Here is a 21,635-nt window from a genome sequence, read left to right as displayed (position 1 = left end):
TATTGTCAGTCAGACAGAAAAGGTGGATGCAAAAGTGAGCAGCAGCAGCAGCAGCAGCAGCAGCAGCAGTTGGTGGAGTTTGCCTCCTTTGCCTCCTCCGTCAGCAGCGTTGGTGTTGATTGCCTGCATTGCCTGCACACCTGCAGCCAATCAGCCCTCCTACTTAACCCCCCCGGGCCGAGCCGTCCGTTGGCTAAGCGAAAAGAGAGAAATGGCTACATACGGAGATGAGTCCCTTGACAGCTATCTTTACGCCTCCTACAACCCTTACTCCTACAGATGCCCCAAGCCCAAGGGCTGGAGGCAGAAGAGCTACCTGACGGCATATGGCGACGGCGAGAGCTATTTGGACACCTACCACCGCGCGCAGCTCAAGTCCATCCTGTCCCAGATCAACCCGAACCTGACGCCCCGCCTGAGGAAGGCCAACACCCGGGACGTGGCCGTGCAGGTGAACCCGAAGGCGGACGCCTCGGTCCAGTGTTCGTTGGGGCCGCGCACGCTGCTTCAGGCGCGCAGGCGGGACAGTCCGCGCATGCGCAGGCTCGATGGTCCAGCACCCGGCAGTCCTGGTTCCATCAGCAGCACAGGGGGGGTTCGATTCCCGCGCACTCAAGCAGTGTACTCCCCCATCGCCAGCAGGGGACTGGCATCCTTCCTTCAGGAGGAGGAGGATGAGGAGGAGCAGGTGAAGAAGGAGCAAAGAGGGACAGGAGGAGGAGGAGGAGGAGGAGGAGGAGAAGAGGAGGAGGAGAAGCAGCAGAAGGAGGTTGGCGAGAGCGAAGACCGCAAAAGCAACAAACAAGCCGAAGATGAGCTTAGTCCCGACAAAAGTGTGGAAGGAAGTGAGCAGACTGGAGCTGTGGATGGAAGTAAGGGAGAGGTTGAGAAGAGTGGGCAGGAGGAGTCCAAAGCCAAAGGCCGAGTGAGGTTTCAGGTGAGATGTCGCTGAAGCACATCCTAACATAAAAAGTAGGTGTCTCAGAATAGCAGAAGCCAATGGATGCCTTTAAATGCTGAAGCTTGAAGCCAATTTCCAGTGTAGTGGTCAGTCTGTTGCGTCATCAGGTCCAATCCAACCAATTATAGCCTCTCTAAACAGGCCGGGCCTTTTTTCCCCCCAATCCAACGCCTTAAATACAAGCACCAGATGAGCTAGATCCTAACTTTCTAGGGCAGGAATGATCAGTTCTGAGATCTAGGGGCCCTACATGGGCCGCAGGACTGAAAATGAGCTCACGAAAACGAGCCCTGGGTTGGATAAACTAGTGCTGACCTGTGGCGAACTAACCAACTAACTCCCACCTGTTGTCCCACTAGTTTCTGGAACAGAAGTACGGCTACTACCACTGCAGAGACTGCAACCTGCGCTGGGAGAGTGCATACGTGTGGTGTGTTCAGGGCACAAACAAGGTAGCTGCACGGTTTCTTATTTGGACACTTGCTGTGTCCCACAATCACAATGCCCTTTCTTCCCCTAGGTCTACTTCAAGCAGTTTTGCAGGACGTGTCAGAAGGCGTTCAACCCGTATCGTGTAGAGGACATAACCTGTCAAGTAAGCCGATCCTCCTTTGCAAAATGTGGCTTTGGGCCTATATCTGAGTTTCATTCTAATGGTCTTTGTTTGCAGAGCTGCAAGAAGGCGCGCTGCACTTGCCCCGGAACAGCACGCCATGTTGATCCCAAAAGACCTCACAGACAGGACCTGTGCGGCCGCTGTAAAGGCAAACGGCTCTCCTGCGACAGCACTTTCAGTTTCAAGTACATTATATAACCCTTGCGGTGGAGGTTCCTGCACTGCTGTTTTGCCCCGCAGCTTGGGTGTGGATGTTGACCATCAGCAGCAAGTCTCACATTGAAGCTGGTCCTGGTCATAAAGACCCAGGACGAGGACCTGAGCTCTGGGATTTGTTCACATTAATCAGTAGTGTTTTGCAGGAACCACTTCAGAATAGTGAAATAAATGGCAATTACAGCAATTCTGTGGTCCAGTTCTCTGCCTCCTTAAGGTTTAATGTGGTGAAATCTGAGGAATGGTTTTCTAGCCTTCCCTAAAAACCAACCAGATGAAGTTGCACTCTTGGTGAAAGAAAATTGACCAACCTGGGGGGCCCATTTCTACTAGCATCTTTTTGGTATGACCCAAGTATTCATGCTCTGTTTGTGTTGATGGCAGTGTTGTAGGCATCAGCTATGAAAGATGACCTTCATGAGCTTCTGGTCAGGCATAACTTCATAGAATGTCCTGGACGTTCTACAGCAGGATGGGCAACTGTTGATGAAACTGGCCCTCCAGGACCAGACACTTGGGTTTACCTGATTCCAAGTACTTGTTAATTGCCAGGTTCAAAAGGTCTGTCAAAACACGGGACTGAGCCAACAAATTTTACTCCAGCCCTGTTCTAAAGCGAACTGCAGTGCATAGAAGTGTTCAGCCACTGAAATCCACTGAAGGCTGGCCACCTGCTGGTAACACAGCAGGTGCAGGTCATGCTTGTGAAAGCTACAGTTGAATGACTTCCTTCCCACTTTCAAGTGTTCCCTCAGATGTATAAGTGACTTCAGCAAGCGTTACTAGAACAGAGAGGCCCCCATAACTTTACAGTAAGGAAGTGGGAACTCTCAACACACTGGACCTTGCAGGAGCCTGAGATATGCTTAAAGATGGCATGTCTGTATTGGGCACATATTTAACAACCAAAAAAAGCTGTGCACAATAGTAGAGTGGTGGGGGGGGGACTTGATTGCTCTTCCACATTTAAGTCAAGACCATGTACTCATGTGTACACACATACACAGGCTTCCAAACAGAGAAAGTTGATTTTAAGTAGGTTTTTATTTAATTAGGACAGGGGAAGGGGGAATGAGTGGATGAAAAACAAACAAACAAAAAGAAAGAAAATGAGAAGTGAAAGGAGGGAGAGAAAAACCAACAATGACAAAAAAAAAAAAAAAAAAAAATGGGATAATGCACCTCTAAATAAAAACTAGATTTTCTCCAGGTAAATAATATCCATATATCCATTAAATAATTAAGAACAGCATTCAAAAATGTACCAGACAAGCAACAGAAGAGTTCTGTGAGGAATGGATACAGTGATTCTTTTTTTTGTTGTTGTTTGTTTGTTTTTATCGTTAATGTGCCGCGACATTGTGGCGTCTTTCTGACGCTGGCCCGGCGCTTTGCGTCCTGCGGTTGAGCGAAGCGAAGCACAGTGGCTTTCGACAAGCGCGGCAGAGACGCCGCTCCATCAGTGCTGCCCTGAGTCTGAGGATGACCGCAGGGCCAACATGGACGAACGCTGGTCCCTCGCAGGGGCTTTTCAGGCGAGCCGACATGAAGATCACAGTGGAAATTAAGGAATGCATATGGTCAAGAGCAGCTGGGCAAAGGCGAGAATGAGAGAGAGAGAGAGAGAGAGAGAGAAAGAGAGAGAGACGGAAACGGAGGACTCCCACCCTCTGCTCCCAGCTAGTCTTGCTTGTTAAGAGAGAAAAGGCTGAAGATCAGGGACTTGGATAAATGATGGAAAGTGACTGTTAGTGACTATTACAGCTGGAATTGCCTTTTTTTGTTTTGTTTTTTGCATTAGCTTCATACTCTCTATTCTGGTCAAACAGTGCATTACACAAATGTACAAGGGAAAAATACTGCTTTTACACTATACATTTCTTCTAAAATATATACAGAGTACAATAAGTTATTGATATTTCCATAATGAGTTGCAGCCAGTTGTTGCACTTTGTGGGTGCATTTTAATGTGCTAATGTGCATGTGTGAGAGAGAGAGAGAGAGAGAGAGACAGACAGATAGACAGAGAGAGGGAAAGAGAGAGGGAGAGAGAGACAGAGAAAGAGACAGAGAGAGAGAGAGAGAGAGAGAGAGAGAGAGAGAGAGAGAGAGAGAGAGAGAGAGAGAGAGAGAGAGAGAGAGAATGTGTGTGCAAATATCGGCATATGTAAAAACACACTCGCTCATGCGCACGCCGTACACACACACACTCATACACTCACACACACTCACGGGGACACACTCCCTGTGCCTCATCACACACCAACACATGAGTCTATGGTTGTCTACAGGCAGCTACTTATTTGGTTATAGAGTAGGAGTTTTGTTAGAGCAACCCAGTGAAAGCTAAAGTTTCTCCCCATTGCAGGTCAATAAAGTTAACCAGATAAACCTCTCTTTATACAGGGTCTGAGAGCCAGGCCCTCACATCTCGATAATACATTAAATATCCTAACATTTACAACCTAGGACTGTTAGCTCTAATAAAAATACATTTCTCAAAAAAATATTTCTTGCAGTGCTTTTTCACTTTCAAGCATGCTTTTGTTGTTTCTTATAATGAACTTATTTTTAATTGTGTTTAAGGAGCACAATGCGAAATGAAGTCCCCATCGACTTCTCGCCAGTTTTCACACTCTTTAATCTGTTTATGTGGCTATGAGCCCACCTGACCCAACAACCTTCGCTATCCCAGCGCTCCAGCAGAGCAGACATCAACCATTGGTCTTTTTTTCCTTTTTTTTTTTTTTAACCCCTCATACGGACACCCCAGATATCGTAGGTCATTCAGCCAAAAAGCTTTCAGTTCAGCGTCATCATTGCCCAGTGTCCATCCGACAAACAGTCCTTGATCCAATCTGGCCCTCAGTCTGTTACTGCGCTAGCTGAAATTCAGCGATGGTGCATCGTTTTAGAGGAAAAAAACGACAGGAGCAGAAACAGTTGGGGGAAAGGGGAGAGGGGAAATGGAAATGTGTATTCAGTTTTTTTAGTCAGTATGATCCTCATACACATCCTTTAGCCCTTTAAGATGAAGTCTCCAGAAATGCCCCTACCCCCGCAAACCCTGGCACTTCCCCACCTCACATCTCACAGACACCTCACTCCTGCCCCTTTCGGAACTGGTGAGAATTTGGCGGCCTCCGCTCTCCTGTGGCCATCACAGCCCCGTGCTGAGGACTGTGCTGTGGGTGTCAATCTGGGTCTGGGGAGTGGGCGTTTGGTTGTGGATGAGGCTCTGGGGCATCTGGGCCCGGTGTAAAGCCTCGCGGATCTGCAGGTTAAGCTCCATGAGGCGGACGCTGGCCTGAGAGAGATCCCTGCTTGGTCCCACCACGGCCAGGCAGCCAGTCTGGCCCAGCGTCTGGTGTCGGAAGTAGATATGCAGCAAGGTCTGCACCGCATCATCCTTCTCACTGCCGAAAATGTCGTTAGGCCACAAGCATCTGGGAGAGGAGGAGGGAGCAGGAGAATAGAAAAGAACAGAGGGAAAGGGTGGAGCAAAAAGATGCAGTTAGGCTATGAGCTAAAGACTTTTGGTTTCATCAGCAACAAGATTTGAACTCTTCTTTACTTGGTAAATTTCTCCACTTTTTGAGTGACTAATCGGACTGTAAAGAAGGACCATTTTCCCCTTGTAATTCACTTATAACATTTGCGTGTTTACGTACAAAAAATTAGAATGATTTAAATTAATTATATGAATTAAATAAATAAATAGAGTTTATTTTTAATGACCATTGTTTTGGCCACAGTATCATTTTGATTATTGTTTCAGTCTTAATATTACTTTGACTCCTGGCACAATCTAAAAGTAAAGAGGACTCCCCAGCAGCCCGACCCATGAGTCTGAATTGTCCGTGTTTGTGTGCAATTGTGTGAATGAGCCTTTGTTAGCATAAAGGCTTTTAATGTGTGCAGAGTTTGTTTATGTGCTAAGGCTCTTTCAAAGTCCATGACTGCTCACCTGAAGGCTTTGACCTGTGCCAGGGCAGAACTGAAGTCTTGTGCTCGCAGACTCTCGATCAGCGAGTGGATTGCAGTCTCTGTACTAGATTGCACTGCCTCAGACACGCTCACTCCCTCCTGTCCGTCACTCACTGACTCTGCCTCCTTCAGACAGTGCTCCAGGATGGCCAGCTCTTCTGACATGTTCGTTACCTAGAAAGAAAAAAACATCTCTTATTTCCCCACAACAACAGTAATCTCTTAAAAGCTTACGTCAACTTTTGAGATGGTGTGTGTACATGGAAGCAAACAGAAACAAGAAAAAACATGGACTGGTTCCTTCGACTGATCATACACACAATCTGTGCGTAGTCTATAGAGGCCAGTAAGTGTGTTTATATTGATCTGTGATAGAATGGCCAAGCTCTGACGTGCATGTGGAAGATCAGTCTCACTCAGAGACTTAATCTAGTTACAGCGGCAGTGTAAGAGCTCTGAGCACAAATAAAATATAACACACCACCCCCGCACACTCCACTAACAATACGAGACAGCTAATAAATTATGTATGTGAGCAGTTAGTACCCAAACCTGTGTGCAGGCCTGCATTCAATTCATTTAGCCGTCTTTTAGTTTTTACAGCAAATCAACTTACAGCACATCTATGCTTTTCATTACAAGATCACAGTGTTCCCCTAACGAGACATCCACAGAAAACAAAAAACTTTAGGCGTCTTCAAAGACGTCAAGTGCCTGACTGTATTTAATTTGTTTTAGGGTTGCTGCTAATTATTTAGTAGCTGAAATCTAGCAATTTATATATATTTTTTAAACAAAGAAGCTGCAGGACAATCTAGTTTTAAACAACTTTTAAGTTACACAAGTTAGTTACACTAAAGTTTTGACACAAAAAATATATATACAATTTAATATAGCTGATAAGCATGTAACATCATAAGCTTTAGTAGTTTTATTTTATAAAAGCAATTTATTTAAACCATCAAGGATAGACCAGAACTGACGCAAAATTGACCAGAACTGATAAACACAAGCATGTTTATTTTCTCCAGTTTAAGCAGGCCTCTCGGTGGCGCTACCACATTACTTGCCAAATTTCTGAAGAAAGGTGGTATGAATATGAATTTGAAGCTCCACAAACAATATGCTAGGGCTTGGGAGCAGCATCTCAGTCAACAGCAGCTTCTTTCACCTATGTGTGTTGAATGTGCCAATGGTACACATACAAATTAACCATGAAAATGCAAATTGGCAAATTTACAGAGTTGATCATGTCAGTCCTGGCAGTTGATAAGAGCAGCCCTGATTCAGGTGTGTCTGATTTTATGGGAAACCACTGTGAATCAAACACCAGGAACATAAAAAAGTATCTTACAGAAGTGCATTAAAAGTAATATGACCCGACATGCAGCCTTCTTACTATGTTCTGAAACCACATGTATGTTTTTCTAAATATGTGTTGTTGGGAGAATATGGATATCGCCACATACAAGCTTTGGGTAAGCATGTTGCCCCAAGTTTGTCTCTTGTTGGTGTGCTCGAAATTTCCCTCATTGCTGAGCCCTTTTTGGCCATTAGTATAGATTTTTACTGAACACTGATGCTACAACTTGGTACCTACAAGCATTTCAACTGATAATGCTGATTCTCATTTGAACTACACAAACCCACACACCTCGGCCTCTCTCTTTATGGTGTCCACTCTGTTGATGAGTTTACAGTAGGCCTGAAAGAGCAGCAGCAGCTGAAAATGAAGCTTATACAGCCTCCGGCACAGCTCCAGCTCCTACAAGACAGAGGAGATAAGAGAAAGAGAACCAAGTTTCATTAGCGCAACACCGTCATCTTCTTCACTAGCATCAGCAGAGAGGTCACGTGAACGCAAGGATGGATGAATGAACAAATGAATGGACAAAAGTCCTGGGTTAGAGATGGGGATGAAAGAGTTAAACCCTGAGACAGCGTTCTGCAGCTGGTTTCCAGACAGCATGAACGGAGCAGGCTCACTCCTCATCTTCAACACTAACAATGATTAGTGAACGCCACAGACGCATGCTATCGTTACACTTCCCCTCTCTGCTTGCGCCAGCCGAAGCTCATTTCATGAAGCCAGTATGAACTGATCATCCGGATCAGGAGTGAGGAAGGGGGGAAACGAGATAGGAGTGAAGAGCATGCAGAGTGAGAGGAAAATGGTATTATGGCTTCTCGCCTTTTGCCATCCTCCTTTCCGTAACCCATGGACACACCCCATTCACTATAATCACAACATGTTCATTAATATGATTTGTGCAGGCTTTTAAATGATTAGCAAATCAGCACAGACATAGCAACGTTACGGTCATACGAGTACCAGTAACGGTACCCGCTTAAGGCGATGCATTAATGAAGCAATGTCATATGTATTCAACTCTGTCTGAAGTCTGTAGTGGTGTTAAGAGACAGGAGGCGGAGACAGGCTCTGATTGGTTTAGCAGGACTGGTTGTGTTTATGATGAATGGATGGAATGGTCAGTGTGTGTTGCCACGGCGACATGATTACGGAAAGGTCAAGAATACGAGAACCACTTACTGCTAGAATTTCCATTTGCTAAGCAAGTGAGAGAGCAGGTCACCAAAACAAACAAAACAAAGGAGACGGAGAGAAAGATACATTAGTTAATGCATGACAGCCCCAAACCACCAAGAGAATAAAGAGAGAAACGGCAGTAGATCCATCACAAGTGATGTGAGGTTAAACAAATACATAAATAAATAAATGTACCAATACCAAGTTTAATTACACTATACACACACAAAACCAGAAGTTTACATACACTATATAAAGACGCATTGTTTTCTTCATTGTCCGACATTGTCCAGTCAGTTAGTATTACCAACATTATTTCTATTTGCTAAATGGCAGATTTCTAAGGTAATGTTTATTACTTTCTTCAAAGTCAAAAGTTTAAATACATTTCATTAGGATTTGGTACCATTGCCCTTAAACTGTATGACTTGGGTCAAACGTTTTGGATATTCTTCCACAAGCTTCTCACAACAGTTGGCAGGAATTGTGGCCCATTCCTCCTGACAGAACTGGTGTAACTGAGCCATGTCTGTAGGCCTAGCCTTGCACGCACATGCCTTTTCAGCTTTGCCCATAAATTGTCAATAGGACTGAGATCAGGGCTTTGTGATGGTCACTCTGTTCTCCTTAAGCCACTTTGTAAGCAGTTTGGCAGTTTGCTTCGGGTCATTGTCCATTTGAAAGACCCATTTGTGCCCAAGCTTTAACGTCCTGGTTGATGCCTTGAGATGTTGCTTCAGTACTTTCACATAAATGTTCTTTCCTCATGATGCCGTCTATTTTGTGAAGTGCACCAGTCCCTCCTGCAGCAAAACAACCCCACAACATGATGCTGCCACCACCGTGTTTCACAGTGCCCCAAGAGAATTGTGGACTTGCACAAGTCTGGCTCATCCTTGGGTGCAATTTTCAGATGCCTGAAGGAGTCTCGTTCATCTGACAAACAATTATACGCAAGTACAAACAAGATGGGAATGTCCAGCCATCATATCGCTCAGGAAGGAGACAGGTTCTGTGTACCAGAGATGAATGTGCTTTGTTGAATCGTGAAATGTGCCCAAATCAACCCAAGAACGAAAGCAAAAGACCTTGTGAAGATGCTGGCTGAAAATGCTGGCATTTAGCAAATAGAAATAATTTTGGTAATCCTAACTGACCTAAAACAGCAAAAGTTTATTCTGATTTCATGTCAGACAGTGAGAAAAAAAACGCATGTGTCTTTTTATATTGTGTATGTAAACTTCTGGTTTCAACTGTACATGTATACACACACACATATAGACACACAGTACAGTAAGTAGTACAGTAAAAAAAATATTGTACATGTGACTGCCTGTTTTGACAATTAGGGTGTGTTTTTACTCGTCAACATTGGTTGGAACCCTGGTGGTACTGCTCTGTTAGTGCAGTTCATTAGAGTGAGTGTGACGCCGCCTTTAGCACTCTTTGCGCTCACCAAACAAGTGGACAGACAGCGCCTGAGCAGGTGGATCTTGCGCCATTTCTAAGCGGACTCTTGAAGTATGAACTCAATACAAATCAAATGCAGACATGTGCACAGACACAGGCTCACTTCTGCCTGCAAAATCTATATCAATTCTGCCCACTTGCTCTACCAACGTCATGCCGCCTCAATCTGCTTGCTTCGTCACTCTACACACAATCTCTGCTTCATTCAGCAAGTCTCTGTGCTGATCTGGCCGCATTTCTTTGCTTTAACTTCTTCTGTCTGACGCTTGAGTTTAGCGGGGCTGTGCCCAAAATCACACACTACCACACTACACCGTGTTTTAGAACTAACCTCCATCACATTCATCAGTGTAGTTAGTGTAGTGTAGTGAGTCGGGATGCAGTCATAGTAGCGTTACATTTTACAACATACACTGTTCTGTAAACAAATTACCACATGTTTGTTATTGAAAAAGTGGTTTATGTGGTGTGGTGGCTCTAAAAAAAAAAAAAAAAAAAAAACTCCCACTACTTATTACATTTATCATGAAGGACCCGCAGACACACTCACTTTATGCAGACCTCAACCTACAGGTTTCTTTCATGCGTGCATCACTTATCACAAACCAGGACTAAAACGTAACAATGAAACTTTTTCTTGCTTGGTCCGGACCAAGGGACCAAAGTACAAGTATAAAACACACCCTAAAACTCCTGGATCTCGCAAAATTATTTGTAGTTTTGACAATTACATATTGTATGGCATACAAACATACACGGCAAAAGCAAAACAGAATAAACCTGATCAGAGAAACATGGAGAAATATAATATTTAAAGAAATGAGTGACGTTACGTAGGTGTCGCAATACACACCAGCAAATGAAATACTATTGTTTTGGATTTTTTTAATTTAGTCATCATCATTCCAATGTTGGAATTACAGTATATATCTGAAAATTTAAATGTCCTGTTTTAGTTTCTGCATGCATGGACACTGAATAACTGCTGGTCATGTAAATTCTTATTAATCCAGTCAACTGGAAGGAAATGTAATTCCTTCACTACAAACATACATAATCCTAAAACACCACACTTTGGGCAGAGAAACAGAAAGCAAGCAGGAGGTTTGTGTATATATATATATATATATATATATATATATATATATATATATATATATATATATATATATATATATATAATTTTTTTTTAATGAATAAATAAATAAAAATGTGTGTTTGCATTTGTAAGCAGTTTTCATTCATACCGACAAAATAATTTTTCCACAAAATGCTAAATAAATAAATCCTTTCACATACACTGACATACATAGATAACCCACATATGGTCAGTGACACTGAGGGATGTGTGTGTGTGAGCATGTGTAATACCTGAGCCTGAGTGGTGGGCCGACGGCTGCTGTCTTTATCACCAAAAGTCTTCCTGCAGTTCTCCAGCCACTATGAAGATGAAGAGAGAGAGCAAGGGATAGAGGAAGAGGCCGATATTAAAGGGTGAGTCTCAGGTTAACTGAAAGAGACCAGGTCAGGAAGCGAGTGGGCCAAGTCATTCTACTGTGCACGGTAATGATGCAGACACACGCAGAAGAGACGACTGTACTAAAAAACTAAAAAAAAAATCTGTGCATGAGTTTGAAGACTAGTGTATTTTGAAGGATGGGTACTGCGTGTGTATGTGCGTATGGTAAATTTGATCAGAGTGCAGTATCAGGCAAATTAAAGCAGATCTGTTTCAGTGCAGTGGCAGGCAGGGCTCAATTCTCCAGAGACAGCGGCTATGTCTTATCCAATTAATGTCTCCCAATTCTCCAATATCTCATCAGCCCCTCCTCTCCTTCCCCCCCCCCCCTCTGCCCTCCACTCCACCCTCTCCTTTTCCCTGTGGCGTGTCCACCCAGCTAACTGATTTAGGGGCTTCATGGGACTATTCTTAGTGCTTGAACACAAGCACAGGGTGGGCGCTAACGGAAACTAGCACTGGCTAAATCTACTCACGTCCCGAGATGATTTAATGGCTGCCCTCGACTATGACCGTAACAGACGCCAGGGTGCTATTTATCTGCCTGCATGGTCAGCTTTATTCTCTCAATCATTCTGCCTTCCTCTCCTTCTTTCCTGTACTTGTCTCTTCATGACTGCCATTGTCTCCACGAGGGGGGAAAAAATGAACCACAGTACAGGAAACTATCCTGATTTTTATACATTTCTGCATAATAAAGAAAAAAATATATATGTCAAGTCTGGCAGAGCGGTTTGATGTACAATGTATTGCAAACGTGATGCAGAGAAGCCTTTTATAGAGCTGGTAATAGGAATCAGATGTCAAAAATGCTTAAATGGCTCATTTTCTACGCTGTTTTTGTTACTGCACCTTCATGGCTGCCTTGTATTGTGCCAAACTCCTGAACAGTGCAACAGAAATGGGCAGTGCTGAAATGGTAGGCTAAATAGGCAAAGATGATTATCTAAATAAATTGATGCTCATGAGAAACACTGATTTCAAAGTGGGTTGTTTTCGGAGCTTAGTTTCCATGTATGAACTGTACGGACTAGGGAGTGAATGGTATGTTTTAAAGCTTGAACAGTATTGAACATATCCATATTACTGCAAGCTGTAAATAATAAAGCTGTAAAAAATAAAATAAAACAAAAAAAAAACATCATAAGTTTTTCATGATAGGAGTCCTTTGAGGTCTATATTTCACAAAATACACATAGTATACAAAGAAAATGATTTCTGATCATCACTATTTGCCTAAATGCCTATTTGGGCCAAATAATGTCTATCAGCATTGTGAAACAGTGACCTCTGGTTCCCAACAAAACTACTGTAAAGAAAATTTGATGCATCATTTCACATAAAACTCGATGACTTTTGTAAAACTCACCAACTGAATTAAACTGAAATGCCTTTAATATTGCTTGAATGAAGTCATTATAAAGGACAAAGAATTGTTGGAGGTCATACTTTTTCTTTGGTGAATTTTGATGAATAACGAGCAGTTGTCAGGTGTGTGTGTGTGTGTGTGTGTGTGTGTGTGTGTGTGTGTGTGTGTGTGTGATGCTTTACAGCAGGTTTAGGGAAATGGGACATAAATGGGTAGTTGTGAACAGCGGGTGCACATGGTGTGATGGGGTTTACAGCAAATAAGAGGGCATGTGCTGTAATTACCTGTTCTGCTGCCTCCCTTTTGCCATTGTAGGTGTCCAGATGCTCCTGCAACTCCAGCACACTGAACTTTAACGTCTCCAACAGTCCGCAGGAAACCAGCTGCAAAACACAGAGACAAAGTGAGCACATCGTAATGTAGGCATCACACCGCAGGGAGGAAGTTTCACAGTAAGTGAAAGTCAAAACAGAAAAGTGGATTTACATTTATGGTAACCATAGAAACATAACCTTCAAAAGGGAAACCGCAACTTCTACCATCAAGTGAACAAATATTTTCTTTGCACAGAGCTAAACTCACAGTCTCTGCATCCAGTAGAACTGTAGGACACTGAGAGCAGGAAGTCATGACCTCCAGAGAGCTGAGGAACTGGTTTCCCATTCGCTGGAGCCCCTCACCGAGGAACCGCACTGAGGCATGGGTAATGGAGTCAAACTTCCTCTGGATGTGCTGTACACAAACAGGATAAGGATAAGTATTGTGCACATACATCTCCTAGCAGAACTAAGCCTGACAGGCCACATTACATGAACATTAAACATGAGTCTTTCAAAGCAGATTTTAAGCAAGATCAGGATATTATATACTTTTGCTTTGTATAATTTTACAGTGATAAAAGGAAAGGAGAACCATACAGAAGGATGTAGGCACCCAAAAGAGATCTGACGTAACATTTATCAAGGAACTTAAAAAGCTTGTCAGGGCTATGGCTTGTCCACATAGTATATATATACATAGTATATATATATACCAGCAAAGTAATATGCCAATAAAACTTCAGAAATACTCTAATGGCTCAAACCCTGTCCCAATAATCAGCAGCCTCATGATCCTCCAAGCAGCTGCCTAAAACATTTGAAATAATTAACAGTCACAAAGCAGGAGAAGACAGCAAAGCATCTGAAACTGAAAACTCTTGCTTTCTAAATAGCTTCTACAGCAGGATAATGATCCTACACACACTGCAAAACCCACAATAGACTATCTCAAGAAGGTTTCGCTATGGGCCTTATAGTACACAGACCTAAACATCACTGAAACCTCATTAAGGCAGTGCATACAAGACAGGCCAAGAATCTTACAGAACCAGCAAGGAAAAAAAATCCCTTAAACAAGAACTAAAAAACCTGGGTTTTTTCTTTTGTTATTTTGAAACAAAAAGTAATTTTGCCTAAAATATGAAAGAAATGTTTCAGATTTAACTTTATGCCTTTTGGGAATCAGCTCATCCTTTCACAATCAATTATTCCCAGCAGCCGAAATCTGTAAGCTTTTAAACATTTGCATGCCACTGTATGGCGTGAACTACGGCATTATTCTCACATGAATAACCTGATTAATATGGTCAGAAATATTGATACTGATGCCTGTTTTTGTGAGATCGGTCAGTACTGGTCATTAGAAAAGCCTCAACAGGCATGCTGCTGCTGCTGCTTCACCTGGAAAAGGCGGGAGAACACGTGGAAAGTGTAGACAGCACAGGACCCATCTGTGTCGGACAGCATCTGGTTGACATGGCAACGCCAGGCATCCTCTTCGTCGTCATAAGCGATGGGCTGGAACGCTGCCAGGATGGCGGAAAGAAAGGGCGAGGGGGGCGGAGAGCCCTGCAGCTCTGGAAAACCGTCTGCATCGCCCTCGTCCTGACTACGAACAAACACACACAAACATAACACAAGTTAGATCATGTCTCTGTCTCACACACCCACACCCACACACACACACCCCGTTCTGGATGTAAACAAGTTACGTCACACAAAGGTAAAAACACGTAATTGTGAGCATGCGCCGTTTCTCTCAGATCTGACTCCATACTCTCTCTCTCCCTCTCTCTCTCTCTCTCTCTTCATCTTTCAGTCCCCCCATTGTTTAACCCTCCCCCTTCTGTCTAACCCCCCCCTAACTCTATCCTACTGCAGATGTTTTGCACTGCAGTGTAGTTTCAGTCCAGATCTACTGCAGAGAAAAGCATCTCTCCCTCTCTCTCTCCCTCTGGAACAAACACACACTTACAGGCCTGAGGGGCCGAAGAGCCTGATGAAACAGACGGAGTAGAAGTATCTGAAGCCTGTGCTGCTGAGCGTCGTGAAAGACACAGTCTTCGTCTTCATCCTCATCCTCGCTAGCAGCCTGCTCTCTGCTCCAAATACGCTCTTTTACTGCTCTACACTCCTCTCTCTCTCTCTCTCCGTGGTCTTCACAGTTGCTGCCTCTCTTAGCTCAAACTCTAGTCTCTCTCTCTCCTTTCACCTCACATGGTCTGACCACCTCTTGTTATTTTTCTCAGTCTCTTTCTCTCTCTCCCCTCCTCCTCCTCTCTCTCTCTCTCTCTCTCTCTCTCCCACTCGCTCACTGAGTTTGCACTGCATTAGCAAACTGTGTTCATTATCCCCCAGCCCATCCCCCACCCCCGCTTTATACATAACGCACACGGGTGCAGTTCTCGATCCGTCAGATGAATCCCCGCTGCTTTCTGCACCAAAGGGAGCGCAGAATATAGGCCCTCGCTTCCTGTAGCGCGCACGTGAACATCCGCACACAGGCACGGACACGTGAGCGTCCCGTTTCGAGGTGGCAGTTCAGATACAGAACTGCAAGCCACTCTGCTAATCAATGACAAAGGGTTCTGCAGCGTGTGCGTGTCCCCGTCCCCCTGGGAGAGAGCAGATAATTGATCGTATCTATCTCAGAGTCTTGCTTCGGCATCTTTACTGCAGTTTGGCCCACCTTCACATTTACTTATTAGCTGCTCACAGCCGAGGAGCCCAATGCTGGCCAACCTTCAAGACGACGTCCTGGTGCCAAGGCCTAACAAGGACCAGAGCCAAACATGAGCTCAGCCATCACTGCTCTAATCTAAGTTATGCAAATATCCTCACAATAGGGGGGTATGCAAGACATGTACAGAGATATATAGGAGATCTCGGTGTCTCCATCAGTTCACGCACTCAAATCAATCTTTGAGCTCTTAATGCTCTCAGTAGAGTTGCTCAGTGCAGACTAATGCAGATCTGGCTTACAAACAGTGAAACTGATTCAGATAAACACTGGCACTAAACTGCAGTTCCACACATATTAACCCCCTGGGGTCCAAGGGCATTTTCTCTAATTTTTTTGCATACCTTTAAAAGCACTTGCATATAACAAAACACCCCCATACTACATGCTTTATATAATCAGGCAGAAACCTCGTAACTTGTATGCAAGTCAGATACAATCTTCAAAAGGGCGGTCTCTACAGACTGCGTAAACGCTTGAACTGTAATTCTGCGCTGTCTCATCGCAAATGTATTCGAGAAACATCAAGAAACATCAAATTTGGGCTAGCCAGATCATCTATCCCTGAACTGAATCTATGCTATACATACCCAAAGGTGCTTCAAGCGCTTTCTTGAGTGATGCCGTAGAAGAACCAATTCTGGTTCCATAAAGACCCATGTTTACAAGATGGGAAAGTGTTAAGAACTTTTTACTCATCAAAGCCTGTGTGTGGGGTTTCTCGCTTAATTTTTAAAAATAAAATCTAAAATAGCCTTCAAGGAATCAGACGTCTGTAAAGACAATTCATCTTTTTTGTTATTTTTTAAACTTCACTATCTTGCAGTAAGACCAATGGACATAATTAAAATTTGCATTTAAAACTAAGTAATTTGACAGCAATTTTGCACAATTTATCTTTTGCCAATAGGATTTTTTTTTTTTACACGCTGCACCATCCAATGTCACTGGGATGACTTGGAGTGGTGTTTGAAAACTTGTCAAACACTTATCATCCAACTTCAATACTGGATGTCACTAATGATGGGGCTGGATATAATCAGATCTCCACAGCAATGTTATAAAATGTAAAATATGCTTGGAAAGGTAGAGGCTATTATGCAGCTAAAGGAAAACAAACTCCTAATTACTATCCTTAATTTGAGAAGAAACACTGGGCATATTGTAAGTGTTTTGTGTTCAGGGGGATATAATTTTGCACTGGAGCTTAAGCTAACGTGGTATGCTCACATATACAGCTATCTATAAAATAAGCAAAGCTTAGACAACAGCAAACATTTCTTGGCAGACTATGCTGGGGTAAGGGGAAAAACAATACAAATGTAAATGTATGTTTGGGGCCACAAACTGTTCGCTTTTGGCTTCTATAAAATCTGCGAAACCCCACCACTCTGGCTTACCTGGACATCCCAGAGAAGTCGGCCTCCTCTTCCTCACATCTCTCGTCCAGCTCCTTCAGTGCCAGAGTCACATCCTCATCACACACAGAGTCTGGGGCGCTATCGGGTGCGGTGGGGGGCAAGATAGTCTCGTCCTCACACAGCGACCCTGGTGGGCTGTCAACAGCTGGCGGAGGAGGGGGAGCCGGATCCAGGTCATCAGGAGGGTCCTGAGGATCTGGGCAGTCTGGCAGGTCACACAGATCGGGGGGTTCCGAGGACAGAGGAGGGGCGCTGCAGAAACCAGTGTCCTCGCTTACGCTGCTGCTCAGCTCGTCCGCTGCCGTTACGCTAGTGTCCTGTAAGGGGAGAATGCCGGGACAGTGAAGTTGAAGATAAACAACAAGCACTGGTTCACTGGTACTTGCAGGGAATTTAATTGTGTTTTTGGGTTTTCATTCTGAAAAACATCAGCAACTAAAGATCATTTCTACCCATCACTGACCTACAAACTATCACTAAATAAATTATTCTAAGTAAATATGCCTCCAGTTATTTTACTGCAGCCATCACTCAAAGTTGTGTCTGTGTCACAAGCAATTTCATCTTTCACTGTACAATAACATAATTGAAGCCTCATTTCCCCCTGTGCTTCGTGTAATGTTCTGAAACCTGTGGGAATAGTCATGTATCATTGCCCCCACAACCTCAAGCACTTGTCCCCTTGCCTTTACTAAAAGTGTCAATACCCTTTTAGTAAAGGGTCAGGTAAGGATTACACCATTCTCTGGACACTCTGTTTAATTCATATCACCTTTCCACACATCATCAATACACCCAGTGTCCCAATTCCAAGTTTTTTTATCCCCACAAATTCATATTACAAAAGCTAATTCCATCAGATTGAACGTAACTGCAGTGGTCAGAATTTGTTCAAACTGCAGTCTTTATGCATAGTGTCTAGGCAGTAGCATTCTACGCTCACTAGTATGTCTAACAGTAGAAACAGAAGGGGAGACACTACTGGAGTCATTCAAAACTAGGAGATTTTACCGGATTAGGATACTTGCGTAATCCTCTTTCCTATATGAAAAGATTTCAGAGTAAGTTCAGTTCCACAATACTAAATAAGCCCAACTGTACAGCTGTAGGGTATCTGCAAGTGACTGGATCAGCAGACATGGTGGGACACTGGGACATCTTTATAATCCAACAAAATCGTCAGACCTCAATCTAGAACAGCAGGGTAGATACTAAAATAGGCACACAGTCCTCTAACTGGAAGGTATATAGAGTTCAGCTAGGAGGACTAAAATGCATAGTTAAGCCAGAAGGTCTGCAGCCCCCCTTCACCTTGCTTGACTGCACAAGAGTGGTGGTGTAAAGTGGTGTAAATCTTGCCTGATAGCACTGAAGCAGTCAAAAACATTCAGTTACATTAAAGAGCATGTATTTGATGATTATATATAATTATCTATAATTAACTATAATTGAGAATATATTGTTAATTTTCACAAAACTGCTCAAAATTCTAGCCCTAACAATTAAAATATCCAAACATTAGCTGATGCACTCGACGTGTTGTACCTTTAATACTAGACAAATCTTCCCATTGCAAGTAGATACACAGTCACAAGAGCACACTCATCCACCAACTCACACCAATTGGCAAGGTTCAATAAAGCTATTTAGCAGGGCACACATTTCCCCGCTGTCTGCAGCACTTCTGACGTCATACCAAAAGTCTCCAGAGAGCTGTTTCAGTCTACGGCTGGAGAAATACAACATTTAAGCCAATTAGCCAGAGGTCAGATCTAGAACACTACCATGAGGCACTTAAAAATGGCAATTCGCAAAATGGATCCGCCATTCCAGAGACACTGCTCGTATTAGCAAACATAAGAAATCAATAAATAGTCCGTTGATAATTTATTTCTAGGCATTTATGATGAAAATGTGACCTCCAGACCATAGCCATCACAAAGAAGGCACATGGTCACACTGACGTCTGACTACACTGTTAACGAGGTACTTTCACACAGAGTTCGCTAAAACGCAAGGGGTCTACGAAACTTTAAGGTTAACATGGAGTTTTTCACCTGAACCTCAATGAACAGATCTTCACAACCGTAAAACACTTTAATAAAATAAAGGAATGTATTTTTTAATAAATTATCAAAGACATTCCCTCAGTTCTAAGACAAAATCCCACCATAATAAAAAAAACCCAGGATGTTACATTCGACCAAAATATTCAACAAACTAGTGAACACCACCACTATGTTTACATCCTGCCCCTGGATTTGGAGGGGGGGGGGGTTAGCATCTTGACTACCATCACAACGCAAGCGCAGCATAAGAGATGTCATGTAAGAGGCCAAAGATGAATGGCACGTTACCACCACCCCTCCCCTCCCCTCCCCAAATGAGTGACAACAATACTAAAAAGCTGCTTTGGAAGAGCGTGGAGCACGATCCGGACGTTGACAAAGGTGCTGCTGGGAAAAAAAAAAGAAAACAACACAAAGTGAGCGAGCTCCTGACATTTCCTTCCATCCTCCTGCCTGTTTAAGAGTCTAGGGCATCAACACAGAGGATGGTGGCCAGCTGCCAAATCAGGAGCAGAATTACGGAAAGCTTTTAAGGGGAATGGCTATGGTGGAGGAGTTGATGAGTAAGAGTATTGATGGTTTTATCTGGACTCATTACACTAAGAGCTCGGGGAATGACAAGAGAAGATGTCCTTGGGCTGATCTTGAGGTACGACTGCACTGAACAGGGCTTGGCTGGACTTGGCGGGTACTCAGAGATGAGGATCATTCATATGTATTACTATGGGAAAGGGGAGGAGCATTTTGCAATGAATTACAAAAGGAAATATGATGTGCTTCCACTTTCATTGATGGAGTCACTAGCGATGAATGCGCTCGGGAATCGGGAAAACTTCAAGCTGCGAGAGCAAGGTCTTGTTTGACTGAACACAGAAACTGACAAAGACGTTTCAACACCAGTTAGTCATGTGGAGTTAGTTAAATGCAAAAAAACAGCAATGCAAAGCCTGTTAGTAGTAAAATTGAAACCGCAGGTCCCCTCCCGCCTTCTATGTACAGTGTAAAGCTTCACCAAATACTCACGCCATGCTTCCCGGTCCATGAGTGGCTATGAGAGGTCTCCGACAGGACTCAGTGAGTTAACTTCTGTGTTTGGAATAGTGCTCAGTCCAATTTGATGCCTTAGCACAGCAGGCCTGAGGTGTATGTCATCCCTGAAAGCAATCTTTCCCCAAATCACCCAACAAGCTGATAAGCAAGCCCGACCCACCCATGCAGCAATTAATTTCCCCTACTGCAGTGATAACACAAACACAACATAAAAAACATGATCAGATTATGATCAAGATAGCAGGAGGAGGGGGGGGGGGCAGAGAGGATTTTCTCCATGTTTAAGGTTTACAACACGGTAAACCAGCTGACAGGGAATGATGCTCCACAGGGTTCAATGACGAGACCACTGCAGCTTTACGTAACACCCCTGATCGCATGTGTTAAGAGAGTCAAAAGTGCTAAACACCCTTTGATATTCAATTGTAAGGGTAAGCAAAGAAGCACCAGCTACACACCAGCAAAACAGCGCAGACAAAAAGAAGCAATGGCTAGAAAGCACCCGTACACCAGAATTTATTCAAACTCCCAATTGATCCCACCTCAGGCAGCTGGCTGATATTGCTGTCGGAATGCGTGGTCTCATGGATAGGGCTGTCTGGGCGGGGCAGTGGTGGGGTGGCCGTGGCTTCCTCGGTGAGGACACTGCTGGAAGACTCCTGGGATTGCTGTAGAGAATCCATGTGATTGGACGTAGCGTCATCTGTGGCAGAGTCGCTGTTGAGCTGTATGAATGCACAAAAGGGTCAACTTTTAAAAAGACATTCTCAACAAAACCAGAACACAGGTTTCGCCCAGGTTAATATTCTCAAACTGACCTGCCAGACAGTGCTGTTGTATAGATGTTGTATTAGATATAAACTAGAGGTGAGGGACTGGTATCATAAGCTAAACATCGTTCTGTGGCTTTGTTGTTACTTGAGAACAAGCACCTATGACCTAGCTTTGTGGTTTTCCTTCTATCTTTTAAGTTCTTCATTTCTCTCATTCAACATGCTGCATGCCATAAGGGTCCAGCCAGGCACGGCCAGGTACAAAACCTTTTTTTTTTTCTCAGAAGAGATACTTCATTCTCACTCACACAGCGCGCAGCAAGGAGTTGGGAAAGGCAGAGGAAGAAAGCTTCCATTTCAAAGCACTGAGAGGATCAGGGGTTTCATTTGTCAGCATGCTTTCTGAACTCTGTTGATATAAGCTTTGCAAAAAGGGCACCAGAGCAAGCAGAGGTGGGTTAGAGCAGTTCTATAATAAGCTTGGAGATATAAAGAAAAAACAAACAAAAACCCTCCACTATAATACCCCTCCCACACCACCACCATGTCACCCAACCACCCCCCACTCCCCAAAAC

At 43.7% G+C, this 21,635-nt stretch overlaps 2 protein-coding genes across 2 annotated transcripts in view; one reads left to right on the top strand and one right to left on the bottom strand.

Moving 5' to 3' along the window:
• The first annotated feature begins 211 nt into the window (after nucleotides 1–211).
• zar1 (zygote arrest 1) lies at nucleotides 212–1,775 on the top strand. The gene is made up of 4 exons (XM_072682679.1): nucleotides 212–937; nucleotides 1,321–1,413; nucleotides 1,482–1,556; nucleotides 1,632–1,775. Exons 1-4 carry the CDS (start codon nucleotides 212–214, stop codon nucleotides 1,773–1,775), a joined length of 1,038 nt encoding a protein of 345 aa, XP_072538780.1.
• Nucleotides 1,776–3,765: 1,990 nt separating this feature from the next.
• The window catches only part of fryl (furry homolog, like), an 81,834-nt gene continuing 63,964 nt past the window's right edge, over nucleotides 3,766–21,635 (bottom strand). Inside the window, exons 53-62 of the mRNA XM_072682677.1 lie at nucleotides 20,829–21,011; nucleotides 17,147–17,484; nucleotides 14,408–14,615; nucleotides 13,269–13,418; nucleotides 12,971–13,069; nucleotides 11,170–11,238; nucleotides 8,332–8,349; nucleotides 7,435–7,545; nucleotides 5,761–5,954; nucleotides 3,766–5,239 (exon numbers count right to left, since the gene is read on the bottom strand). Of these exons, the coding sequence (XP_072538778.1) occupies nucleotides 4,954–5,239; nucleotides 5,761–5,954; nucleotides 7,435–7,545; nucleotides 8,332–8,349; nucleotides 11,170–11,238; nucleotides 12,971–13,069; nucleotides 13,269–13,418; nucleotides 14,408–14,615; nucleotides 17,147–17,484; nucleotides 20,829–21,011 (1,656 nt within the window). The 3' untranslated portion in view covers nucleotides 3,766–4,953. The remainder of the gene's footprint in view (nucleotides 5,240–5,760; nucleotides 5,955–7,434; nucleotides 7,546–8,331; nucleotides 8,350–11,169; nucleotides 11,239–12,970; nucleotides 13,070–13,268; nucleotides 13,419–14,407; nucleotides 14,616–17,146; nucleotides 17,485–20,828; nucleotides 21,012–21,635) is intronic.

The sequence above is a fragment of the Salminus brasiliensis genome, chromosome 1 (assembly GCF_030463535.1).
Source record: "Salminus brasiliensis chromosome 1, fSalBra1.hap2, whole genome shotgun sequence".
Classification (NCBI taxonomy): Eukaryota; Metazoa; Chordata; class Actinopteri; order Characiformes; family Bryconidae; genus Salminus; species Salminus brasiliensis.
Note: the sequence above shows the minus strand (reverse complement) of the source record. Positions and strands in the feature narration are given on the sequence as shown.

Bases quoted from the DNA above. Each gene is read 5' to 3' on its own strand.
- zar1 (XM_072682679.1), top strand. From the start codon at position 212: ATGGCTACATACGGAGATGAGTCCCTTGACAGCTATCTTTACGCCTCC. The intron at 1,414-1,481 runs GTAGCTGCACGG...TTCTTCCCCTAG, and splicing joins GTGTTCAGGGCACAAACAAG to GTCTACTTCAAGCAGTTTTG. The intron at 1,557-1,631 runs GTAAGCCGATCC...CTTTGTTTGCAG, and splicing joins TAGAGGACATAACCTGTCAA to AGCTGCAAGAAGGCGCGCTG.